The following is a 23,768-nucleotide window of genomic DNA, read 5'->3' on the forward strand; positions in this document are numbered from 1 at the left end:
TGGGGGGTGGCAGAGCTAGAGTATATAGTTTAGCTATTACACTAGGCTTTGCCAAACTTAACATTTTATAATTCCATTCCACAAAAGTGTATTGCGTCTCTGAGTACAAGGCAGTGTAGTGGCCCTTTAGAGAAATCTAAGACGAGTCCTAATAAGCCGTCCTTGCTCTTAAGGAGATTACAAGCATGCTATAATTACATACATGGCTGTATCTCTAATAAGGACCCAACCACGATTTTCTGTTTGTTTTTGTTGTTTGGATTTTGTTTTGTTTTTGAGCTCTGGTTATCTCCAGATAGTAAGAAAAATAAAAGTTAAAAACCAGGAATAGAGGAAGAAGGCCAGAGGAAAAAAAGAAAACTAGAACTACATAAAGAACTGTGTTAATTAACATTTGTTGTGTACCTTTGGAAGGTAAAAGCACCATACTAAAGGGGGGAATAGAAAATAGATATTACGAAAAGACATGGGCTCCACGTGCAGTTTTCAATGCTCTTTTCTATGTCAGGGTATAAACCAAATAGATAGCTGAGGCAAAATGAAAGAAAAAAAAAATCAAGAAACGAGAACTTTAAATAATAAGCTTTGAACTAGAAAATTGCCTGATAAGTTATGAGTGTTTGTATAAATTTTAAAAGATTATATATACATATCATATATACTAAATACCCTTTCAAGTGATGAGATGGTGAATTTAAATTTTACATGGAAATTATGGTAACTGGAAAGAGGACAGATTAAGTCGTACAGAGGAAAGATGAAAATTTGCATTGGGGGGGTGTTCAAATATGGTATTCTCTTCACTATGCCTTGAAGGCAGTAGATACTACACTATATAAAACTCTGCCTTGAAGGCAGTAGATACTACACTATATAACTTAATCATTAACTTAAGCTCTGATTAAGCAAACAGTAAAACTTTCAGTTGTCCCTGAGTTTGAAATGTTTTACTGCATCAGGGATAAAGAAAAGCCAATGTTTTCTTTTTTATTTTGGTAGATGTTATAATGTAACTGAAAAAGCTGAGGGGTGTGTGTGTGTATCAGATGCATTTTTTCCCCAAGATCTATCCATAAGAATAGCTTGCTTTTTGTTTATTAAGACGTGTTAAAATAATGTTCTGCTTAATAATTTACAAAATTAACAATTGACACATTTAATTTTCAGTTATGTGCAGTATTTGCTACCAAATGATGTCATAAAGTTAGGAATGTTTGAATAGAGGAGTAGAAATTTAAGATGCTTTGGGGAGATGTCTGTTTCGGGTGTAAAATAATATGAAACAATTTGAAAGGTAGTTGGAGCTGGGATTCTAACTTATCTAACTACTAAAGTAAACAAAATTCATAATTAGCTTTTGAAGGAAAATACTAGGAGATATTTTGTTTCTCTACAAAATCACTTTGTTATGAAATAAAAAACAGGTATATATTAAATTCTGTTCAAGTTTTCAAAAGGCAGTCCGAGATATTTATGAATTCATTTTAATGTTTTTACATCACCTTTCAGAAGTTTCTCAAATACAGTTTAATTCTGAATCCTGTAGTTTCCCGCCTTGTTGCTAAAGTCCTCACTACACGTAATTTTGCTAATGATGCTTTCAAATAAAACAATCACTAAATGAGTATGTGACATTTTTAGAATAATATACAGATCTATAGCATTAAATCAAACGCATGTTTCTCCTGAACAAAACATTTATGCGTAGAACTCGAGAATAAAATGTGCTAGGAACAGCAGACAACTACTTTCAGAGTAAAATTTCTATCATATCCCAAACTTAAAAAAAAATCTGTCAGCAACCATTAGGCATACAGCGGTTGTCACCTGGAGCACACGGAGTGTTTTCAACGTGTTTGCGAGCATACGCTATTATTATAAGGTTTTCTCAGCAAAAAAGAAAATTAAGACGGTCATGCCAAGAGCGGCCAATCTAATCAGGATTTGCAGAAATCACAAGTCGGAATTTGCAGACCCAAGAATTCTTTTTTCCAGAGTAAACAATCTTTACTCCAAAACCAAAACAAGTCATCACCATGAAACAGTCCTTCCCTACTCGCCTTCTCGCCAAAGTTACCTAGCAAATCTCGCACTTAATATTCTGAGAGGCACAAATATGCCTAAAACGTCTAAAACCCGGATCCAGAATTAAGCCGCTACAATCAGCCGAGGAGTTTAGAATACAAGTTCAAGACCGCTTTGGTAATTACTCAAGTAGATCAGAGAGAACCTGGAAAAGGAAGACTTTTTTCTTTGTTACGCTCCTGCCTTAGGTCTGGGAGCCAGGACCCATCCTCCAGGACTCCGGGGTCCCGGCTCGCGGACACACGCCAGCGCTCGGCCCTGCGCCCGCCCGCCCGCCGCCCGCCGCCCGCCGCCCGCTGGCCCGGGCCCCGCGCCCTCACCTGCTCCCGTTCCCGCATCCTCGGGGCCGCGCGCCCCGTTCAGCGGCCCGCCTCCCGGGGCCCCGCCGCGCGGCCGCCGCAGCCGCGCCCGCACGCCAGCCCGCGCCGCGGCGCGCTCATGGGGCTCGCACGCCTCAGTTCCTGTCTCCCCGAACTCGGCCCGCAGAGCATTCCCCCGCGCAGGGTCCCGCGGCGGCCGCGGCAAGGGGAGAGGCCCGGAGGTGGGACAGGCCGGCCGGCAGCGCCGCACAAAGAAACCGGGCGGGGGCCGGGGCAGCAGGAAGGCGGGCGGACGGGCACAAGACGCGCGGCCGGAGCAGCGGAGCGGCCGGGGCCGGGCGTCCCTCCCCCTGGGTCGGGCGGGCGGATCCGGGGAGGAGGTGGCTGCCCGTGACCTCAGAGAGTTGGAATGCGGGCGGGGGAGGCGCGGACAGCTGCGCCCGGCCGCCGGGGAGGGGGCGCGCCGCGGCTTTTTTTAATCCTATGACCACTTATTTTAAGAGTTTCCAAATAAAGCAAGGCTGTTAATAAAAACGAGAGGAGGGGGATATTATTTCGGTGCCATGTAAAGGGTTTTATTCCCGTGTTGTTCTTAGGTGTTCTGTAAAATTCTATTATTGCTGGAGTTGTTCGTTTACTCTTATACATTTCTGAAAACAGTTCAAACATTCTATTTCTTCCTCCCATGCTTACGTCTAAGGATATAGCCCATAAAAAAAGGAAAAACACTGATTGGTACAGGGTGGCAAAGTCCCCTTCCCCTGAAAAAGGTTATTATGCCTCAAATAACCTGTAGGTCTTCAAAAGAGCTGTATGCTTAATGCAGTACAAAGTAGAGCTCTTAAAGATGGGGAACTCCAGGGTCAAATTGTCTGGGTTCAAATCTCAGCGCCAACGCTTGCTTAGCTGGGTCACCTTGTGCGAATTTCTTTACCTTTCTGTGCCTGCTCGTCTCCTGTAAAATAATAATAATAATAATCACTATCCAGTCACTTGTGTGAAATGTTTCATTCTAAGCCGCCCTATTAGCAATTTTTATTATTACATGGTATTATTACACTGCATTATTATTTTTATTACTGCATGGCAACACTTAAGCCAAGGAATAAAACTGTGTGGCCCTAACACCATCACAATAGGGTGTTTCGCCTTTACTTGGCATATGGTTTGAGTGATTGGAGCAGAGAAATTTTTATTATGTAAATTTTATTTAAATGATCTTTTTTTTAATATGTTTGTTTCTGGAAAGCTTTCTTATGTTACATTTCATTTAGATCTCATTTTCTTCAACAGTTAACAGACATTTATTGAGTACTTACTCATGGTCCCTGCTCACAAAGGACTTCTAGTCTAGTGGGTAATAAACCTACACACCGCACATACACATGACAAACAAGGCCTAAGTGGAAAGCGCCATCCTGGAAGTAGGAGTGCTATGGGAGAACAAACCCCAGGCAGGACTCAGCTTGGGTAATGGAGCTCAAGGCAAATAGGATTACATGTGTTTCTGTATGGAAGAAAATCAATCAATTCTGCTTATAATTGAATTTCAACTGGACACCATGAGGGGGTCAATTCATGTGCGAAGAAAGAAAAGAGAAAATGAGTGGCTCTCTGGTCTCCCAAAATAGAAAAACTGAAATTATGTGTGAGTCTTCTCCATCTCCAGCCTATCCTCAAGACCTGCCACTTCCTCCTTTGAAATGTCTCATGAATGCTTTCTTTCCTCTTTGTTCCAGAATGCCCCCCTCCCCCACCATTCTAATCCAAACCTTCATCCCTCATTATTTTACATCTGGCTTATTGCAACAAGGGCGGTCTCCATGCCTCTGGTTTCTGCTCTCTCTTCTTTCCATGTGAATACCAGGCTTACCTCTCCTTGGGGTTTATCACTCCCAATGGACCCCTAAGGCTAAGCTGTTCTGCCCGACCTTTAGGGCCTTTCTAAATCGGCCTCAGCCTCTTATGACCATCCTTATTCCTCTCTTCTCCCCTACTGCCCCCATCAAACCGTTTCTCCTGGCCCAGAGCACCTCCTGCCCCCCTTCCCTTTGTCTAAGCCTTCCGTTGCTCTCCAAGCCTCAATTCAAGGCTCTGCTTCCAAGACAACTTGCTAGCCACCCCATTCCACAGTGATCCCCACACTTGGCAAGAACGTTAAAAACTGTTTCATGTAGGCTTCTTTTATATCTCCTAGAATTCCTAGGACACTACTGGGCAGAGGGTAGGCACTAAATAAAAACTTGTTAATTGAATCGGGAAGAAAATAAAAGAATTTTAAAAATAGAAAATGATTGTAAAACCCAAGCGATGTTATACACTGAGCTGAACGTCCTCCCTCACAGTCCACAAGTGCCACTTGCTGACCAAGTCCTTAAGCTCTATTTTCCTGCAACCATGTTAATTTGATGGTAACAGCCCCATGACAAGCCACTTGAACACAGCCTTCAAAGTGTTCGGCATGAAATTATTATTGGCTTCTGTTTGTATGGAAGGAAGTGAAATAATTTATATGGTTCAACCCCAAAAGATACAAAACGGTGCAAGTGAAAAGTCTCCTTCTTACCTTGCCTGCTCTCCTCCTGGGGGTAACTGGTGTTACCATAATCCTATGTACTCGTCTAGAGATAGCCTGTAGATGAATAAGCAATTACATATCTGTATCTTTACCTCCTCTTGCTACCCAGAAGTGATATACATTCTTCTTCCTGTGAAGGTAATTCTTTTTAAAACAAAGTAAAAATTTTAAAATTTCTACAGTAAAAAGATGTTCAATAAAAGGGAAAGAAATTGTGGTTTTGGTAGTACACTGACTGATACTTTCTTACGGGTTAAGAAATTAATCTGCTTTGATAGCTTGGTGAGTACCCACTATCTCTCACTATATAAATTACCATGATGATGCTGGCAATATATTTGTTCAATGGACAAGAAAATGAAGAATAGTATGTCAGCTTCAGTAGCAAAAGCAATTGCTGTGACTGGAATTCCCAACACTTAAGGGCTTTTGATCCAAGGGTAGACATGCCATGAGATATTCACTAATGAAAAAACTTGTCTATTCAAACCGCATTTCTGGGAAGCCAAATGCTGCAAAGAGAAAAATAAATAAGATGTATGGCCCTGTTCTCAAAGCCTCACCATGTGAGGAACAGGTGAATATATAATTCTAGTAGGCAAATATACTTAACGGGTAGATATTCTAAGTGGAGTGGTGATATCCACTTTATCACTATGATCAGCTTCTGGCTGAGTCTGGAAGGACAAATAAAAAGTTCATTAGGCATTCACAGAAAAAAAGAGAAAAGCATTCCAGGCTGAAGGACACCCCCAAACACCTCTCTTCTGCCCTCCTCTCCCCCGACACTTGCAAATGATGTGCAGCACCCAGTTGGAAGGCTGGCCTGAGAGGAGGCTGGAGATGCTAGGGGGCCAGTGTTAGAAGACAAGGGGCTCCATGCAATTGGGGTTAGTACTCAGACCTCTTTGACTTCAAAACCAATGCTCTTTTTAGTAATCTTTCTTTGAAAAACAGCCCAGAGCCCTCAACTGGGATTCACTGAAATCTAGTCCTCATTCTGTCTCCTAGAGCAAAATATGTCATTCCTCCTGAACTGGAGAGCCCTTCCATGCTGGAAAATAATTCTCGTTGTCCTGCTTAGTCTTTTTCAAGTTGAATACCACTAGTCTCTTTAATGGTTTCTTTCAGGCATCATTATGATCATCTTCCTCTGGATGCAATGTGGTTTATGAAGATGCATCTTACAGGGAAGCACCTGTAACAGTGTCAGACCACTGAACACCATCGGTTTAGTGGGGTTATCCCCTCTGTGATCCAGACACACTCCTGAGATCTAAATATGCAAGTTCTTAAGCAGCCTGCGAGTCTCCTTCTGCAGTTTTAAATGGATTGTCTTGAAAGTTGACTCTTTCCTGAATACATTTTAAAAAAAAGTTTTCCCTATTCTGAATACATTTTAATGAAAACAGTCTCTATTTTTCATAAAATGTTCTTTCACTATTATCTAAATATTGACTAAGGATTTTGTATGCAGTGATGGCAAAACATGTGTTTGCATTCTTAGTTCTGAAATGGTGGGTAAAGAGATAGAAATAAGGTGCCTGTCTTTTGGATTGTGAGTGTTGTGAATGCAGGGACTCAGTCTCACTCATCTTTGTGTTCTGGCTCCTAGCACAGCATCTGACTCAGGGTAGGCATTTAATTTTTAATCAACAACCATAGTACTGCAATGAGCCAAGCACAGTTCAAAATACTTCCCAACTATGAACTTACCTCATCCTCATAATAACTCCATGAAAGAGAAACTGGTATCATACTTAAGTCACAGATGAGGAAACTAAGGCTGAGGGGATAAGCAACTTGCCTAAGGTGTCAGAGGGGGTATCAGAGCTGGGATTCAAACCCAGACAGTCTGGCTCCAGGGTCCCTGTTCTCAGTCAGTCTGCTCTGCTGCCTCTCATCAATGTTGAATGAGTGCATGATCATTGGATTTATCCATGAGGAATGCTTTTGTAATTTAGGTCATTAATTTATTTTATTCTTCAAATATTTAATAAGTGCTTACTATGTGTCTAGCGTCCCAAAAGAAATTCTGGAGAAATACAGACCTACAAGGAGTTTATAATTTTGTTAGAGAGAACAAACGCACAAGTGCACACACACACACGCAAATGAGATGAACGTTACAGAAAGGTTATTGTGTCATACTAGTAGCTCCCACATAGATGTTATAGTAATTCAGAAGAAAAAAAGGATTCTATGAGATGAAGGACCGTGTGGCCAACAGACCCTAGGTGGCCTCAAGATTTCTGCCCCTGCTGTTTACACCCTTTGTAATCCCCTCCCCTTGAGTGTAGGCAGCACCTGTGACTTGCTTCCAGCTAATGAATATGCACAGATGAAGGATTTTGCAATCTAATTTTGTAATTAAGACCCTAACTCAGTTGATTTGGGGGTCAGGCCCTGGGAGGCCCTGGCTTAATCAAATGAAAGCCTTTAAAAGAAGGACTGGGCCTTCCCTGAGCTGAGATCCTCTCTTCCCGGGCTTGATTTAGTGAGCAGCCATGTTGGTGGAGCCCGTGGTGAGGAAGTGTGGGCAACATCTGTGACCTGAGGGTGGCCTCCAGACAACAGCCAGGAGAAAGCTGAGGCCCTCACTCATACAGCTGCACGGAGATTAATTCCGCTTACAACCTAAATGAGCTTAAAGGTGGCTTCTTCCCCAGTGAAGCCTCCAGACGAGAACACAGCCTTCCTGACACCTCAACTGCAGCCTTTTGAGACCCTGAGCGGAGAATCCAGCTAAGCTGTGTTCAGATTCCAGACCCATGGAAACCACAAGATGGTAAATGTGTGCGGTCATTTGTTATGCAGCAATTAATAACTAATGAGACCACTTCAGGAATTAGCAGATATGGGGAGAGGGGAGTCCTCTCTCTACGCTTACTTTGATTCTAAGGTTTTACCGCGGTTCTCCTCGCGGCCACCAGAGGTCGCCAGAGTGCCGGCTCCCCGGGCCCGAGTGCGCGCAGGCGCAGGCTTAGGCGCAGGCGCGCTCGACTTGGCTCGAGCCGGTGGGGGCGGGTCACGCAGAGCGCGCGGCCGGGAGCGGCGGTGGCGGAGGCGGTGAGGCCGCGGGCTGCGGGCTGGGAGCTGGACTCCGGCTCCCAGTGAGCGGAACCCTTCGCGGTGCTGAGCCCACCGCCGGCCCCGGAGCCATGGAGATCGGCACCGAGATCAGCCGCAAGATCCGGGTGAGGCCCGCGTCGGGCGGGGGCGGGAAGCCGGGCCTCGGCGGGCGGGCGGGCGCGCGGTTGTCAGGAGTAACGGGGGGTGTGGGGCCCTGTCTGGACGCCGCGGCCTGCTCGTCGCCGGCGCTCTTGACTGGCCGCGGGGTCGGCGAGCAGCGCCTTCTCGGCCAGGCCGCCTCGGGCCTGGGCGCAGCCGCGGCCTCCGAGAGCGGGCTCGCGGCTGAAGAAGGAGCCGCCGGGAATCGGAGGGAGGCGTTGGGGTCTCGGCGAGAGCCGCGCGGGGAGCTGGAGGGGGCGCCGCAGGGGGCGCCGCGGAGGAGGGGTTCCGGGGTGGGGCTGGGGGGCCCGAGGCGTCTCCCCACCCCCACTCTGGCGCCGGGGCGGCAGGAGGTGTGCGCGCTCGCGAAGTTGCCTCTGCGCTGCAGTCGGTCTGTTTTCCCAGGGCCGCTTTTCTCACGCGCACGATGGTCTTTTTCTTCCCTCAGAGTGCCATTAAGGGGAAATTGCAAGAACTAGGAGCTTACGTTGGTAAGTCTTCTGTTGTTAGCCTAATAGACTTTAAGAGTTTGCAGCGAATTTAATTTTAGGAATGCATTCTTCCTATCATGCCTTTGACTTTGGAGAGACGCCCTTTTACCTTCGAATCTGATACTCCCTGGTTACTTCTTTTCCGTACTATCTTTCCATTGAAAGCTTTATATGCAACCTTGTTATTTTTTCCAAATCCCCTTCTAATAGGGTGTTTTGAAATTGTTTAGCTTCCTCTGTTGAGGCTCTGTCATATTTTCATTAATATTTGTCTGATTTTTATTGTTTTTCCTGTTTTCTTTCTTTTCCTCTTGATCTTCATTTTTCAGAATTATTTTGCATATGAATGATGCTGTCTGGCATTTGCCTCTCTCGTGGTTCAGTGAGTTTTATTTTCAGATCTCTTTATTTTTCCTGCCCCTTTTTTTCTTACCTCCCGACGGTAATGTGTCTTTTTTCTTTTTATTCTTTTATAAATTATAATTTGAGTGCTTACTCTGGGCCAGGCACTGTGCTTAATTATTGTCGTATATGCATTAGGTCACGATAATCCCCAGGAGAGCACTGGAAGGTAAATGGTAATATCCCCAGTTGTACAAGCAGGGAAACAGGCTTTGGGTGCTTGGCTTGAGCAAGGTTTTATGGATTGAGACCTGCGTCTGTTTGGCTCCAAAGCTGGTGCCTCCTATAAAAATAATAGCTACCACTTACGATAGTGGTTCTCCAGGTGTGGGAGACCCCAAGGGTCTCTGAAGTCAAAACTATTTTCATATTAATACTGACAGGGTATTTGCCGATTTCACCGTGCTGACATTGGGACTGTGCAAAAGTGGTGAGTAAAACTGCCGGTACCTTAGCCCGAATCAGTATCTCACACCAAACTTTACAAGAAATTATCGTATTTTTCACCACCCTTCCACTTGCAATTACAAAGAAGAAAAAAAAAGAGGCCGGTTTCATTTATGAATGTAAGTGATGAAGTAAAATATTTTTTTAAACCCTGGCCCTGACTACATCTTTTTAATATGTGGTGTTAGGAAATAGGAAGTACTCATATAGTACTTCTGCCATAGTGAAGCATGATGGGTTGTCTTACGGGAAAGAATTTGTGTGATTGAGTTGAGAACTGACCTAGCCACCTTTTTCATGGAATTTTTTTGGAACTATTTTTTTTTTTTTTTTTAAACATCTTTATTGAAGTATAATTGCTTTACAATGGTGTGTTAGCTTCTGCTTTATAACAAAGTGAATCAGTTATACATATACATATGTTCCCATATCTCTTCCCTCTTGCATCTCCCTCCCTCCCACCCTCCCTGTCCCACCCCTCTAGGTGGTCACAAAGCACCGAGCTGATCTCCCTGTGCTATGCGGCTGCTTCCCACTAGCTATCTATTTTACATTTGGTAGTGTATATATATCCATGACACTCTCTCACCCTGTCACATCTCACCCCTCCCCCTCCCCATATCCTCAAGTCCATTCTCTAGTAGGTCTGTGTCTTTATTCCCATCTTGCCACTAGGTTCTTCATGACCTTTTTTTTTTTTTTTTTCTTTAGATTCCATATATATGTGTTAGCATACTGTATTTCTTTTTCTCTTTCTGACTTACTTCACTCTGTATGACAGACTCTAACTCCGTCCGGAACTATTTTTTAAAGTTTAGTTGATTTACAATATTGTGTTAGTTTTAAGTGTACAGCAAAGTGATTCAGTTTTATACATATATATATATATATATACTTTTTTCAGATTATTTTCCGTTATAAGCTATTACAAAATATTGAATACAGTTCTTTTTGCTATACAGTAAGTCCTTGTTGCATATCTATTTTATTATGGTAATTTGTATCTGTTAATCACATACTCCTAATTTATCCATCCCCCTCCCCCCTTTTACCCTTTGGAACATTTTTAACTTCTAAGAAAGACTAACGGACTAGTTACATAATTTGGGTTTTTGGCAGACATTTTCTTGAAAGTGAGCAAAGGTAAAGAATTAGTAGAGTTTGTTGCCAATGACAAAGTTGAGCTTTCAAATGAAAATCAGAATTTTGGAAAATTTGTGTCTTTCTCCATAAATTTGACAGCGTGGTGATATTAGCAAATGGTTCTTCTATATTGTATAATGAAATGTATCCGTATGCCAGTGGTTTGTATAGCTCAGTGAACCAGTATTTTTTCAAATGACCAATGCATGAATGTTTTTAAATTGTACAGGGATAAGAAAGATCCATTAAAAGTGCAGGATGCATCAATGGATTTTCATGTAACAGAGTACAAAAAGGTCATTGATACAGTTTTTAGTTTCAATATTGCTGCTTACCTTCAAGAAACTACCACTCGTTGAGTTTTGGTGTCGTATCACAGAAGAATATCCACATTATCTGCAAAGGATATTAAAATACCCCTTTTCCAGTTGCATACCTGTGTGAGACCAGATTTTCTTCACATTCTTTTTTTAGAACAACATAAAACATGTTTATTGTTTATGGGATAGGTGTATTATTTTAAACGAATTAAGAAATCTAAAAATTCTGAATTGCAGTTTCTAGTATGGTAAATATCAGTAGATATACGCACATGAATAAAAGCTGTTTGGGATCATCAGTAATTTTCAGTAGTGTAAAGGGGGCCTGAGACCAGATGATAGTTTGCCACGTACTAATTATTTGTTGTCAGGATTGTTGTAAGACTTTAACAGGTAAGAAAATTGAGGCTCACAGGTTAAAGATGAAGCTGAACCAGGATTGTTTATTCTTTTATTCATTCAACATTTAATGGATGCCAGCTTTGTGCCAAGAACTTGTTTTGGGTCAAAAAGAAATCCACAGAGAACCTACAGTGAGAACTTTCTTAATTCTAGCACATGAAAACATAAACACATATTAATTGGGTCTAAATTCAATCTGATGATTCCTATCATTTATCAGAAACCTCAAACGAAGAATTTTGAGCCTATTAATATTAAAAACCTGGTTACAAGCTTGACGTAGTCCAGTGTGAAGTGTAATTGTAGTAAAGATATCATGTATTTTATAGTTTTCAAAATATTTTCATAGAGTTCTATTTGTACCTGAACACAATGCTGGAGTGGGGATGGCAGGTAATCTACTTTTTTACAAATAAAGAAATGGAGTCTTGGGAGGGCTAAATCCAGCTGGTCAGCAGCGGATTTAAGATCCAAGAACTCAGGTCTTCTGGGTCCTTGATGTTTCTATTATGGTTGCTTCATAATAGAAACTTGGTGAGCCAACAGAAGGATAGTCACTCCTGTATGCTCCTCTTGAACTCACCTGTCCCAGCTGTTAACATATTAGCACAGCTTCTCAACTTGTTTGCCTCTGCTTCTTGACTGGAAGTTTCTTGAGGGCAGAGACTTCATATTGGTTGTGTCCCAGTGGCCTAGCAGAGCACCAGATTTTTTCATAAATGTTGATTAAGTGGGTAAACAGGGATCACCATTAGACTATTTGAAATATACATTATTTGTTTACAGTTAGCTCCCTAATTATTTGAATGTATATGCATCATTGTCCTTCTGAAAAGGGTGACTTTCTAATCCCTTTCTTTGTGCTGGAGTACTGGAAACCTTTTTATGGAAACAATCCTTTAGTGCATATTTGAATATCTATTTTCAAGGCATTGAGTGGGATACAAAGATGAGCAACTGTTTGTTAAGAGTTGACATGGTTTCATTTGTGTGTTTGTTTAAAATGGAGTACTTTAGTGAGATGGCAGTTATAATTCAGAGCAGTCTTAAATTCACATTTTAGGAAGTATGAACTTGCAGGAACTGTCAACATTTTACTGTTTTTCAGTACATAGATTTCAGATGAACTTGAGAATGCTATTAGAATTCTGTAGGAATGTATCATGAACACTTTATTTATTTTTTGGCCATGCCACAAGGCTTGCGGGATCTTAGTCCCCAACCAGGGATTGAAGCACCGAGTCCTAACCACTGGACTGCCAAGGAAGTCCCAGGAACACGTTAAGTTTTCATTAGATTCTTATTTCTCATTTTGTGTCTACTGAGAGAACGATGTTATGAATTTCTAACAGCCTTGTTGAAATATAATTGTTATACATTAAACTCCACCTATTTACAGTTTGCTGTGTCTTGATATGTCTACACCATAGTCAAGCTAATGAACATATCCATCACTTCCAAAAGTTTCCTTTTGGGTTTTCCTGGGGCTCTTTTGTATCCTTCCCTACCGTCTGTCCTTGTCCCCACCCTGTACCAGAGCAACTGCTGATCTCATTTACATAAAATTTTATAAAATGCAAACTAATATATAGTGTCAGAAAGCACAGCCTATTTGTTTTCATTACTGACATTATGAGGGAGAAAAACTGTCAAGAATGCCAAAGCACCCCAACTTTGTTTTCCTTTCCTGGGTTACCAACGGCAGCCTATGGTAGGGACACTTTGTAAATAAGCTATGAGGCTTATTTACTAAAGTTGCCAGAAAGCAGTGGGAGCCTTTTGACACTTTACAAAGAAAATAACAAATGACCAGCTACTTGTTGTTTTATCTCCTCACATTGAATTGCATGCTTCTAGCAAGTATTCTGATTTCTCTGTTTCCATTTGTAGATAGGGCTTTAGTGTATTTGTGCTTTTCTGGAACTGGATTTTTGATATTTCTTCTTGAAACAAATGTCTGATAGTAGTTCTGAAATGAACCTTTCTGCCTACATAGAAATGTTGTGAATATTTAAGGTATTAAAGAATCTAAAGGAATTTTTTTGGGTAGGGATCAAAGTTCCTGATAAATAGCTTTTGCTTTCTTATCTTTTTATTGTGGTGGTTTTGGGGTTTTTTTGTTTGTTTTTGGTCCTAGACCTCACCCTCATAATTCACTGTTAGGAGGGTATAAGAATGAAACAATGAGTTGAGTAGATATCATTTAACTAATCTTAAGATTAAATTTTTTAAATGATGTATAATTTTGGGGTGGTTTTAGTTTATTTGATGTTGCTGCAAGTTTGTTACCCTAATTAAAATCTGCCTTTACCAAGGATAAAGGTGTTCCTTGAGAAATGAGTGTCATTTTGAAACAAACATGCACAAAACTGAACAAAACTCAGTATTATTCTTGAGAAATGTCCAGTATGCTTTCTGGAAGCTTTTCTGAAGTTAATGAGCATTATTAAAAAAGATTAAAGGAAATGAATGCACTCTCAAGTTTGATACTGTAATTCAGAATATCTAGTTGTGTAAATATTTATTAGTTATTCCTGGTTTCTGTTCTTCTAGTAATTGAAATACTTATGGAATAAAGAGAAGGAAAGCTATACTTTTTGTCCAGCATAATTCCACTAGAGCTGACATTCTTAGAGCTACATCTATATTTTCAAGCACATCAGCTTCAAGTAGAAGAAACTATTAAGGAAAGCATAAAAAGTTTTTATATACTTTTCCTTTTAAATAGATGAAGAACTTCCTGATTACATTATGGTGATGGTGGCCAACAAGAAAAGTCAGGACCAAATGACAGAGGACCTGTCCCTGTTTCTAGGGAACAACACAATTCGATTCACCGTATGGTATGTTTCTGAATATTTACCCCTCAGACCAAAGTTTGGCTCAAGTCAAGAGTAGGTGTTCTGTCTGAAAAGAGGTTCTTGACAGGAGAGTCAGATTCAGTGTTGTGAGGCAGGTTGTGAGCGTTGAGAGCACAGCCTCTGGAGCCAGACTGCCAAGGTTGAATCCTGGATCTGCCTCTTTCCTTGGTTTCTCCATCTGCAAAATGGGTATCGTAAATCACCTTTATAGGGTGGTTGTGAAAATTAAATAAGCTAATACATGTAATGTGCTCACATCTGTGCCTGGCCCATAACAAGTCCTTAGTATGTGTTGACTGTAGTTAATACGTTTCTTTTGTAAACTTCAGCATGTTATCATTCCTTTCCCTCCACCAAAACCAGTTATAGATGTTTTTTGGACTGGGTTGACTTCCTGAATTGCTTTCTTCAGTCAGCTAACTTAGGAGGCAAGGTTTTTTGACAAAATTTCAAATCATTTTTTTAGTTTGGAGCTTTTTGAAGTTTGGAATTTTGAAATAGGCAACTTTGTGTTCAAATATAAATCAGTATTTTAATTTTCAATGTCCTTTTTCAAACCACATATTCCTTTGGTTGAGAATACTGACTAAAAGCATGAGATTTAATTTATGAAGGCAGGCCAGGTTCTGGTACCAGGTTTGAGGTAGAGTGAGAGCTGGGGGAGGATAATGATGTGGCTGAGAATAGAGCAGGAAGGATCATGTAAAGGTCCTCACTGGGAGCCACCAGTTGCAGCACAAGTTGACAGATGGAGCAAAAGTTGCATGAGCAGAGTGGCCTGCTTAATTTGAATGGCGAGAGACTGGGAGACCAGATGGGCAATAAGGAGGGATATGAAACTGGTTAACTTGCCTTTAAACCAAAGTTTGTCTTAAAGGCATTTTGGCCCCAGTGGGCAACTGTATCCTTTATAACTCTGGTGAAGCTTTCTTGAAATTCCACACAGAATTCTCTGGGTTTATATTACACATTTTTGAAGAACATTGAGTGCAGTGGTTGTTCCTTAAATGTTTTGGTACATACACTCCTACAGTGTGGGTGACCTAACCCACTTATTATGGTTTGTCCCCAGAGTTTACCAAAAGAAGAGAGATCATGGTGCTTTTGACTGGGGAAATTACCATTATCAAGAGTACTGCCTTTTTTTTTTTTTTAATCCTTCAGCGGTCCAGGTACTTGTTTTGTTTCACGTACATTTTTTATGACTAGACTTTTGGTTCAACATTTGGATCACTTTGAGTCCCAGTAACGTAATATGGGACATTGACCTAGTAGATCCTTTCTCAGATAACTTGAGGGAGTGCTTTAGACAAATTTCTTACATAAGCAGACTGCCAACTGAATTTGAATTTAAAATCACATTAATTCAACTCTTTCATCTTGCCATAAATTTAATTCTTTACCATGTAGTGATGAAAGTGATGGTGTCTCTGTTTTGACACTTTGCTTTCTTAAGTGTTCATTTACACCCGCCACAAACAGACTCTTCTGATTCTTCGGAGCCCTGCAATAACTGTATCCTAGGAGATAGTGGCATGTGACTGGGTTCTGGGTGAAACATTATCATAATGAGATATTTCTGGTGTTTTTAGGATGCCTGGCCTCCTGGAAGGATTGTAAGACAATTTTGCCTTGTACATAACTACTAAAATAGGTTATATTATAATTAAGGTTGTGGCTTGTTTACAGCATTAGTTTTGAAAACAGTAGTTATAGTGAAGTGATATAGTATATTTTGAGATTATTTTTAAAGTTTTTTCACCTCTCAGGATTAAGTTCTTCCAGAAACCATCTAAGTAGATAAAAAATAAATTTAAACTGTGCTTAAAACAATTTTAATAATGTTACATTATGTTTATGGTATTTTATCTCCTTTTATCTACCTTGAATCTTTAGTTCTTTTGAAACAGAATGATATTCTTTGTGGATCAGCGCTGTGTGGTCAGATGATAATCCTTGCCCTTATTTTTACAGATGCTAGATGTTGAAAATAGTGATGAAAAAATAAGATTTTTGATTATTCTACAATATTCATGTACAGCCTTTTTTAAAAAAATGTAAAACTTAATTTTAATACTATTTATCCATTAAATTCCATTCAGTACCATCTATCAGTGTTTATCTGAAGACTAGATCTAAAATGTCATCAAATTTAGAGTGACAGTTGAAATCCAATGTTTCTTGATTAACAGAAGCTTTAACTTTTTTGGTTTGTTTTTTCTTTTAGGCTTCATGGTGTATTAGATAAACTTCGTTCTGTAACAACTGGTAAGGTTCATAAAGATGATGTCTGGGTTTTTTTGGAATTTGCTATAGCATGTGATCATTTTTCTGAAGTCATTTATACTGCTTTGGGGAAAAAAACCCATAAATTTGAAAATGGTAGTTCATTTTAAGTTTTTAAGGAAGCCCACATATTTATGAATTTAAAAGCAATAAACTTAATATAATTTGAAGATGATTTGAACAAGGGAAGGGAAAGTATGCAGTTTATTCTAAGGAAATAATTGTGGATGTGTGCAATGATTTAGCTTCAAAGATATTTCAGTGTTTTATAATTAAAAATTAAAAGTCCAGTAATAGTAAATTAGATATATTATTATATCACTATGTATGGAATAATATTCATCCATTAAAAATGTTGTGGGAGAACACATATTTATTACTTTAAAATTGGTGGTGAAGAAGGGGAAGGTTCAAAGTAATAAAAATAGCTTCAAGGGACCATGTGTTTTTGTTTCTAGATCCCTCTAGTCTAAAGTCTTCCGATACCAACATCTTTGATAGTAATGTACCTTCAAACAAGAGCAGTTTCAGTCGAGGAGATGAGCGAAGGCATGAAGCTGCAGTGCCACCTCTTGCAGTTTCTAGCACTAGACCTGAAAAAAGAGAATCTAGGGTTTCTACAAGTTCACAGGAGCAGAAAGCCACTAATGTCAGGTAAGAGTCTTGTGTAGACCTGTGGGCAGGTGGGTGTGTGTATGTGACATTTACATTAGTTAATATGTCTTTAAATTGCTGTTTTCAGAAATTTTTGGAAATGAGGTGGTCATGAGCAGTTTTTGGAATAAAATAATGAAGGATAAGACCAAAGTATAATTACCTTTTATATAAAATATAGTAAATCAAAGTTTAAGAAAAAATGCAATTTCAAAGTAGTTTTTAATGGACTACATAAAGGGATTATCCATACTTTTTCATTAAGATGTATCTAAATATCCTTTGAAGAGTTGAAGATACTGCTCTAAATTGGTAACACACCCTTTTTGGTTTTGTTTTCATTTTTTAACAGACAGACTTACGATGATGGAGCTGCAACCCGACTAATGTCAACAGTGAAACCTTTGAGGGAGCCAGCACCCTCTGAAGATGTGATTGATATTAAGCCAGAACCAGATGATCTCATCGATGAAGACCTCAATTTTGTGCAGGAGAATCCCTTATCTCAGAAAAAACCTACAGTCACACTTACGTATGGTTCTTCTCACCCTTCTATTGAAATTTATCGACCACCTGCAAGTCGAAATGCAGACAGTGGTGGTGCTCATTTAAACAGGTTGCAGTTTCAACAGCAGCAAAACAGTATTCATGCTGCCAAGCAACTCAATATTCAGACTAGCCGGATATATGAAACAGGACGTTTGTGTGAACCAGAAGTGCTTAACAGCTTAGAAGAGACTTATAGTCCCTTCTTCAGAAACAGCTCAGAAAAGATGAGCATTGAGGTTTGTATATACTTTTAAATTCTGACTCATGAGGCTGAAAATTGTCAGTTCTTAATACTAAATTGTACATGGAATAACTAAACACATACTGCAAGTTTGTTTTAAACTGATTTCTGTGCTGCTCAACATAATACATAGTCAGATTTTCCCCTCCACAATATCCTCTACAGATATTTTACATCTTGTTTACTTTCCTGGATGCTAACATTTGAGATAGCTTTAACCTTACCTTATAATTTTGTGAGGATTTTAGGTCAATATTAGATCCTTCACAGCAACTGCTAGTAAACAATTGAGTAACTCCATTGTATTGGTTTCCTCAACAGTGCTACATGCTGCTGTTTATAAATGAATGTAAAGCACTGGTTTTTGTTTTAGCTAAAGGTTGGCTATTGGAGATATTACTTGTATTTTTATAAGAAACCAGGGAAATAGCCCATGAATTCTTAATGTGCTTGGCTTTTTCTTGAAAAGGAGAAAGTATTCTGTAGTAGAATTTTATTTTCTGAGACTAGGTAAGTGGAAATTTATCTGATTGCAGGAAGAAAACTTTCGGAAGAGAAAGTTGCCTGTGGTAAGTTCAGTTGTTAAAGTAAAAAAATTCAGTCATGATGGAGAAGAGGAGGAGGAAGATGATGATTGTGGGTCCCGTACAGGAAGCATCTCCAGCAGTGTGTCAGTGCCAGCGAAACCTGAACGGAGGTACCTGAACATGTCTGTACATTAATCTTTCATCGCCTGGTGGAGTCTTCTGGGTTCCTTGAAGAGGGTATCATGAAAATATAAATTTAATACCATGTAAGACTTTTCCATTGGTTTTTGAGAAACACTTACATTAGTGAAAGAGAAGTTGCCTAAAATTGGAGAAGATTGCAAAGAATATTAAAAACTGTGGAATATGGGTGGGAGGAAGTTTGATCCAAATTCATTATTTTAAAAAGTTATAAGGTTCTCACCCAGTTGGCATTTCCTAAAAACTACAGCTAGTCTGTTCCAAACCTAAGAGAAGGCTGTAGTAAAGGTATAATGGATGGCTAGCATGTAAAGAACTCAAATCTAAAATTTAATCAGAATACCTTTCTTAACTTTTTTAGACCTTCACTTCCACCTTCCAAACAAGCTAACAAGAATCTAATCTTGAAGGCTATATCTGAAGCTCAAGAATCCGTAACAAAAACAACTAACTACTCTGCAGGTAATTTAAATGTATTATGTTGACATTAAGTAAGAGATTTCTATAAGTCTTCAGTAAGCTATAGATGATTGCTCCTCAAGTTGTGATAAAATAAAGATGCCTGCCAGATGTCAGGACCAAGGTGAGGTTCAGAGAATGATTGACAGGAGATTTGACCAGTTTGAGAAGCTTTCCCGACTGTCAGTGGAACTTAGTTCTTTGAGCAACTGTAATGCCTTTTACTCCCTCTTTCTAATGTATGTGAAATATATAACGGAAATCTTAAAGGGAGTTTTGATAAATATGAGACTTTCATATTTATAGCATTAGAGTCAACATTAGATATGAATTTATGTTATTTAAAAGGGAGCAAAATTGGAAAATATTAAGAGGCTGAAATTAGAAAAATTTGTCTAGTATATGAACAGGTTGGTTTCTTTCCTCTCAGTAGAACCCATTACTCTGTGCCCCACGTGCTATAGCCAACACGTAAGATTTCCTGTTAATAAGCTGTGATGATTACCCACTCTAAGTTTTTAAATTTTATTTTTGCTATGGATTTGATGACTGTTCTTTTCGCATTGTTCTGCTTTTCTATTCTCCTTGGCATCTCTTTATGTGACCCCTTTCTAAAGTGAAATAAACTGTAGGCTAGCAACTTTTGAGCCTGATAGTCATCTGTCCCCTTGCTTCTCCTCATCCCTAATTTAACCCTGAACATAAACAGCTTTTGGCTTATAGGGTAAGGATTATCAGGCAAAGGCCAACACTTGACATAACAACTCATCTGTTTACATTCTCTTTTTTGGTCTGTCAGCAATATTGAGTGTTTACAATGATGAGAAATTTAGACTTATTACTGTAACCTTAATTTCCTGCTTTTGTAATTGGAGAGTTTTCATAATTCCAAGTTTTTTGAGAGAGAGCATTGAAATTCTTTCTTCACCTAGGTTATCTAGATGACAGCTTGAAATTGTTATAGAACCATGAAGCAGAACCCAGACTGCATTTCGTTAAAAATGAATACATGTGTGCTGCAGTGTATTTATGGCATGTAGTTTAAAATGTGTAAATGTTGTTTACATAAGTATGGATAACTAAGTCATAGAATGTTATAAGGAAAAATGAGGTGTCTATGAACTGTTTCTAACTCCTCATATATTCTAAACTCAAGGAGGCATTTATATTTAATATGATATTTACTGTTGAGTTTTGAAATATTACTTCATTTGGATTTCCATCTTTTTTGCTTTTTATATAAAAGTCTCACAGAAACAGACACTTCCAGTTGCCCCCAGAACTCGAACTTCTCAAGAAGAATTGCTAGCAGAAATGGTCCAGGGGCAAAGCAGGGCCCCCAGAATAAGTTCCCCCATTAAAGAAGAGGAAACAAAAGGAGATAATATAGACAAAAGTCAAGGTAATAATTTAAATGATATTTCATTGCCTATTATACTTTTTTCATGAGGCATTAAATATTTTCCAGTGGGTATTTATGAAATGTTGGTTATACTATGAGAAAAGGGCTTAATAGGCCCCCAAATAGAGTAAGGGACCATGAGGAAAGTCTATACCTACACTTTTTAGAATTTAAAAAATCTTACCATTAGGGAAATTTTTAGTGTTCTCAGAAGTGGAGAGAATAGTGCAATGAATTCCCATGAACCCAGTCACCTAGCATTAATAATTGCCAGTCTTTAGAAAGCTTCTACTTAAAGATACATAGATACGTACATTCTTCCTTTTCTTCTTTTTGTTAATCCTACCCCTCTTCTATTGAACTTGAAATCTTTAAATCTCCCCTCTCTGAGCATCCTGTCTCTGACCTGCCAGAACTGCCTTATTGTCCCAGTGATACTGCTTTATCCCCTTGTGCCTGACATACTTCCAGCTGATCTTTCTGCTTCCTTTCTCTCAACCTCCCACCCCCAACTCTTGCACAGACTCTCCTGTCTAAAGTGTGACTCTGATCATGTGACTCCTCTGTGAGAGCATTTATAGCTTCTCTCCCTACTATGCATTATCCAGGGCTGATGTCATCAGCTTGGCCTTTAGGCAGCTTCTGGTCCCTGGGCCTGCCCAGCCCTTCTCCACTGCTCTCCAACCTGTTTCTTCTGTTGCCATCAGGAAAGAGTCTAGTTCTTTTCCTCTTCTACTGAGATCTGATTAAAAAACCCCACCAAAACTATGCTCATCATGACTTAATACTTTTACAATGCTGGAATACTTTTTTTCATTCCTCCTCAGCTGTGTCCTTTAAATTGTTCCAGGTTCATCTCAGATTTACTTGTTTTGTGAAGCCTTAATGATTCCGTCCTATATTTGTCTCTTCTCTCTTTTTTTAAAGAAGTCTTTGACTATGGTGTGCTGTGTCAGCATTATGTGCAGTTCCAGTAAATCATGGACCTGAAAATGGGAAAACCCTTAAAGTAGCCAGTAGGTACTAATTGGGCCAATTTGTGAAGAGTAGTTGGAAACTGGGATTTGAGCTTTAGTAAGGATTTGCAGTGAATTGAAGTCTGTCAGACAGTTTTGAATCTGTGATTTCATGATGGCATTTTTTAGTAAATCCTTAATTGGTCCTTTCGGAGGATAATAGATACTAATTCATTGTCTTGAAGACCAGAGAAATAAAATAATTGAGCATTTATGCTGTCTTTCCTTTAAGGATGGTACCACTGGGTATCAAAGTAGTATAGGAGTTAGTACTTGTTTTTGTAAGTGAAGTTTTATTGGAAGTAAACTATGCCCATTTATTTATGTATTGTCTATGGCTGCTTTTATACTACAACCACAGAGTTGAATAGTTGCAACAGACCATAAAGCCCACAGAATTTAAAATAGAAAATGTTTGCTGCCCCTTGTGATATAGTAGATGAAGGAAGCATCTTTTAAAATTATTCTGAATTATAATGATAAAATTATAGTGGTTTTTCCCAAGTAACAGTGAATTAATGAATCTAGGCACTGATAATTAATGGCTACTAAAATGGTTTTTAAAGTGAAAATCAGCCATTTTGTGCCTCCCAATGAAAGAATAAAACACTCCCTTAGTCTTGCCAGAGGATTTGAACCTGAGTGATCAAGCCTCTGATGCAGCAGTCAGCTTGCAAGAAGTACAGAGGCCAGAGGAATATGTTAATTGCTGCACCATGAGTGTGCAACAGGCAAAGTACCCTCTCTGGGGCACTGTATAGGTCAAACAGCCTGAGAATTCTAGATTAAAAGACTTAAAAGACAAAATAAAAGGGGCAAGATTAATCTATAGTGTCTAGGTACGTACACTTGTGTGATAAAACCACAAACTGTAGATATTACTATAAAAGGCGTATGGTGGTTACTTTTGAATAGGACTGATTATATTGGAGTACATGAAGGGAGGCTTGTGGGGTGGCTTATATAGTCTATTTTTTTGATCTGAATGGTGGTTATAAGGGTGTTTCGCCTTATAAGAACTCGTTAAACCCTTACTTTTTTGTGGCTTTCTATATCGTTTTGTTTTAAAGTAAAAGGTTAAAAAACTGAAAAGGTATCAAGTATGTCTACTGATGAGGACTGTTAATACTCCTACCGGTACCATTTGTTTGCAAGCGTGAAGTGACACACTGCGAAGTCATTAATTAGTGTGCTTACTCGCTGTTTTGTAGCTTTGTCTGTGACAGGTTTTTTTTTTTAATTAATTAATTAATTAATTAATTAATTAATTTATTTATGGCTGCGTTGGGTCTTCGTTGCTGCGCACGGGCTTTCTCTAGTTGTGGTGAGCGGGGGCTACTCTTCGTTGCAGTGCACCGGCTCATTGCGGTGGCTTCTCCTGGTGCAGAGCACAGGCTCTAGGCGTGCGGGCTTCAGTAGTTGTGGCGCGCGGGCTCCGTAGTTGTGGCTCATGGGCTCTAGAGCACAGGCTTAGCAGTTATGGCACACAGGCTTAGTTGCTCCGCGGCATGTGGGATCTTCCCTGACCAGGGCTCGAACCCGTGTCCCCTGCATTGGCAGGCAGATTCTTAACCACCAGGGAAGCCCTGTGACAGGTTTTTAAAAATCTATGCACATGTGATGGCATGAGTTTTTGATAGTGTTCTCTCATCTTTCTGACCTCTGTATTTTTACTGGGCTAGCCACCTCACAATATTTTGCTTTTTCTCTTTTAGTCTTGGGTTAATCTGTCATTAGAAGTGTATTTTGTCAGTCTTCTCAAAAGATTTATCATGACAACAATTCTGGCTTTATTGATTCTCTTTTGGTGTGTTTTCTATTTCATTGATTTCTGCTCTTATTTTTAATATACCCATCTATATTTTTTCTTACTAATTTATCTTAGCCTGTCCTTTTTATTTTGCAAATGTAAACATTTAAGCTATGAATTTCTCTTGACATGCCATTTTTGCTGCATGTCACAAATTTTGATATATACATTTTTCATTATCATTCTAATTATCTTTAATTCCCATTATGATCTTCTTCTTCGACCTATAAGTTATTTAAAAGTGTTTTTAATTCGTAGTATATGGAAGTTTTGGGTTTTGTCTGTTAATCTTTTTAATTGTATACTATGGACTTAGTTGCATTGTGGTCCGATAATGTGATCT

The 23,768-nt window shown here is 39.5% G+C and overlaps 2 protein-coding genes across 9 annotated transcripts in view; one reads left to right on the plus strand and one right to left on the minus strand.

Moving 5' to 3' along the window:
- Positions 1–2,488, minus strand: part of PTPN21 (protein tyrosine phosphatase non-receptor type 21) — a 64,204-nt gene extending 61,716 nt beyond the window's left edge. Inside the window, exon 1 of the mRNA XM_061181150.1 lies at positions 2,406–2,488. The gene's annotated coding sequence lies outside the window, so the exon portion shown is untranslated. The remainder of the gene's footprint in view (positions 1–2,405) is intronic.
- Positions 2,489–8,008: 5,520 nt separating this feature from the next.
- Positions 8,009–23,768, plus strand: part of ZC3H14 (zinc finger CCCH-type containing 14) — a 39,294-nt gene continuing 23,534 nt past the window's right edge. For all 8 annotated transcript variants that reach the window (XM_061181161.1, XM_061181159.1, XM_061181156.1 and 5 more), the window contains exons 1-9: positions 8,009–8,180; positions 8,663–8,705; positions 14,148–14,262; positions 16,508–16,548; positions 17,025–17,220; positions 17,573–18,005; positions 18,547–18,707; positions 19,100–19,200; positions 20,444–20,599. In XM_061181161.1, coding sequence (XP_061037144.1) covers positions 8,145–8,180; positions 8,663–8,705; positions 14,148–14,262; positions 16,508–16,548; positions 17,025–17,220; positions 17,573–18,005; positions 18,547–18,707; positions 19,100–19,200; positions 20,444–20,599 — 1,282 coding nt within the window. In that variant the 5' untranslated portion in view covers positions 8,009–8,144. The remainder of the gene's footprint in view (positions 8,181–8,662; positions 8,706–14,147; positions 14,263–16,507; positions 16,549–17,024; positions 17,221–17,572; positions 18,006–18,546; positions 18,708–19,099; positions 19,201–20,443; positions 20,600–23,768) is intronic.

Source organism: Eubalaena glacialis, chromosome 2, assembly GCF_028564815.1.
Source record: "Eubalaena glacialis isolate mEubGla1 chromosome 2, mEubGla1.1.hap2.+ XY, whole genome shotgun sequence".
NCBI lineage: Eukaryota > Metazoa > Chordata > Mammalia > Artiodactyla > Balaenidae > Eubalaena > Eubalaena glacialis.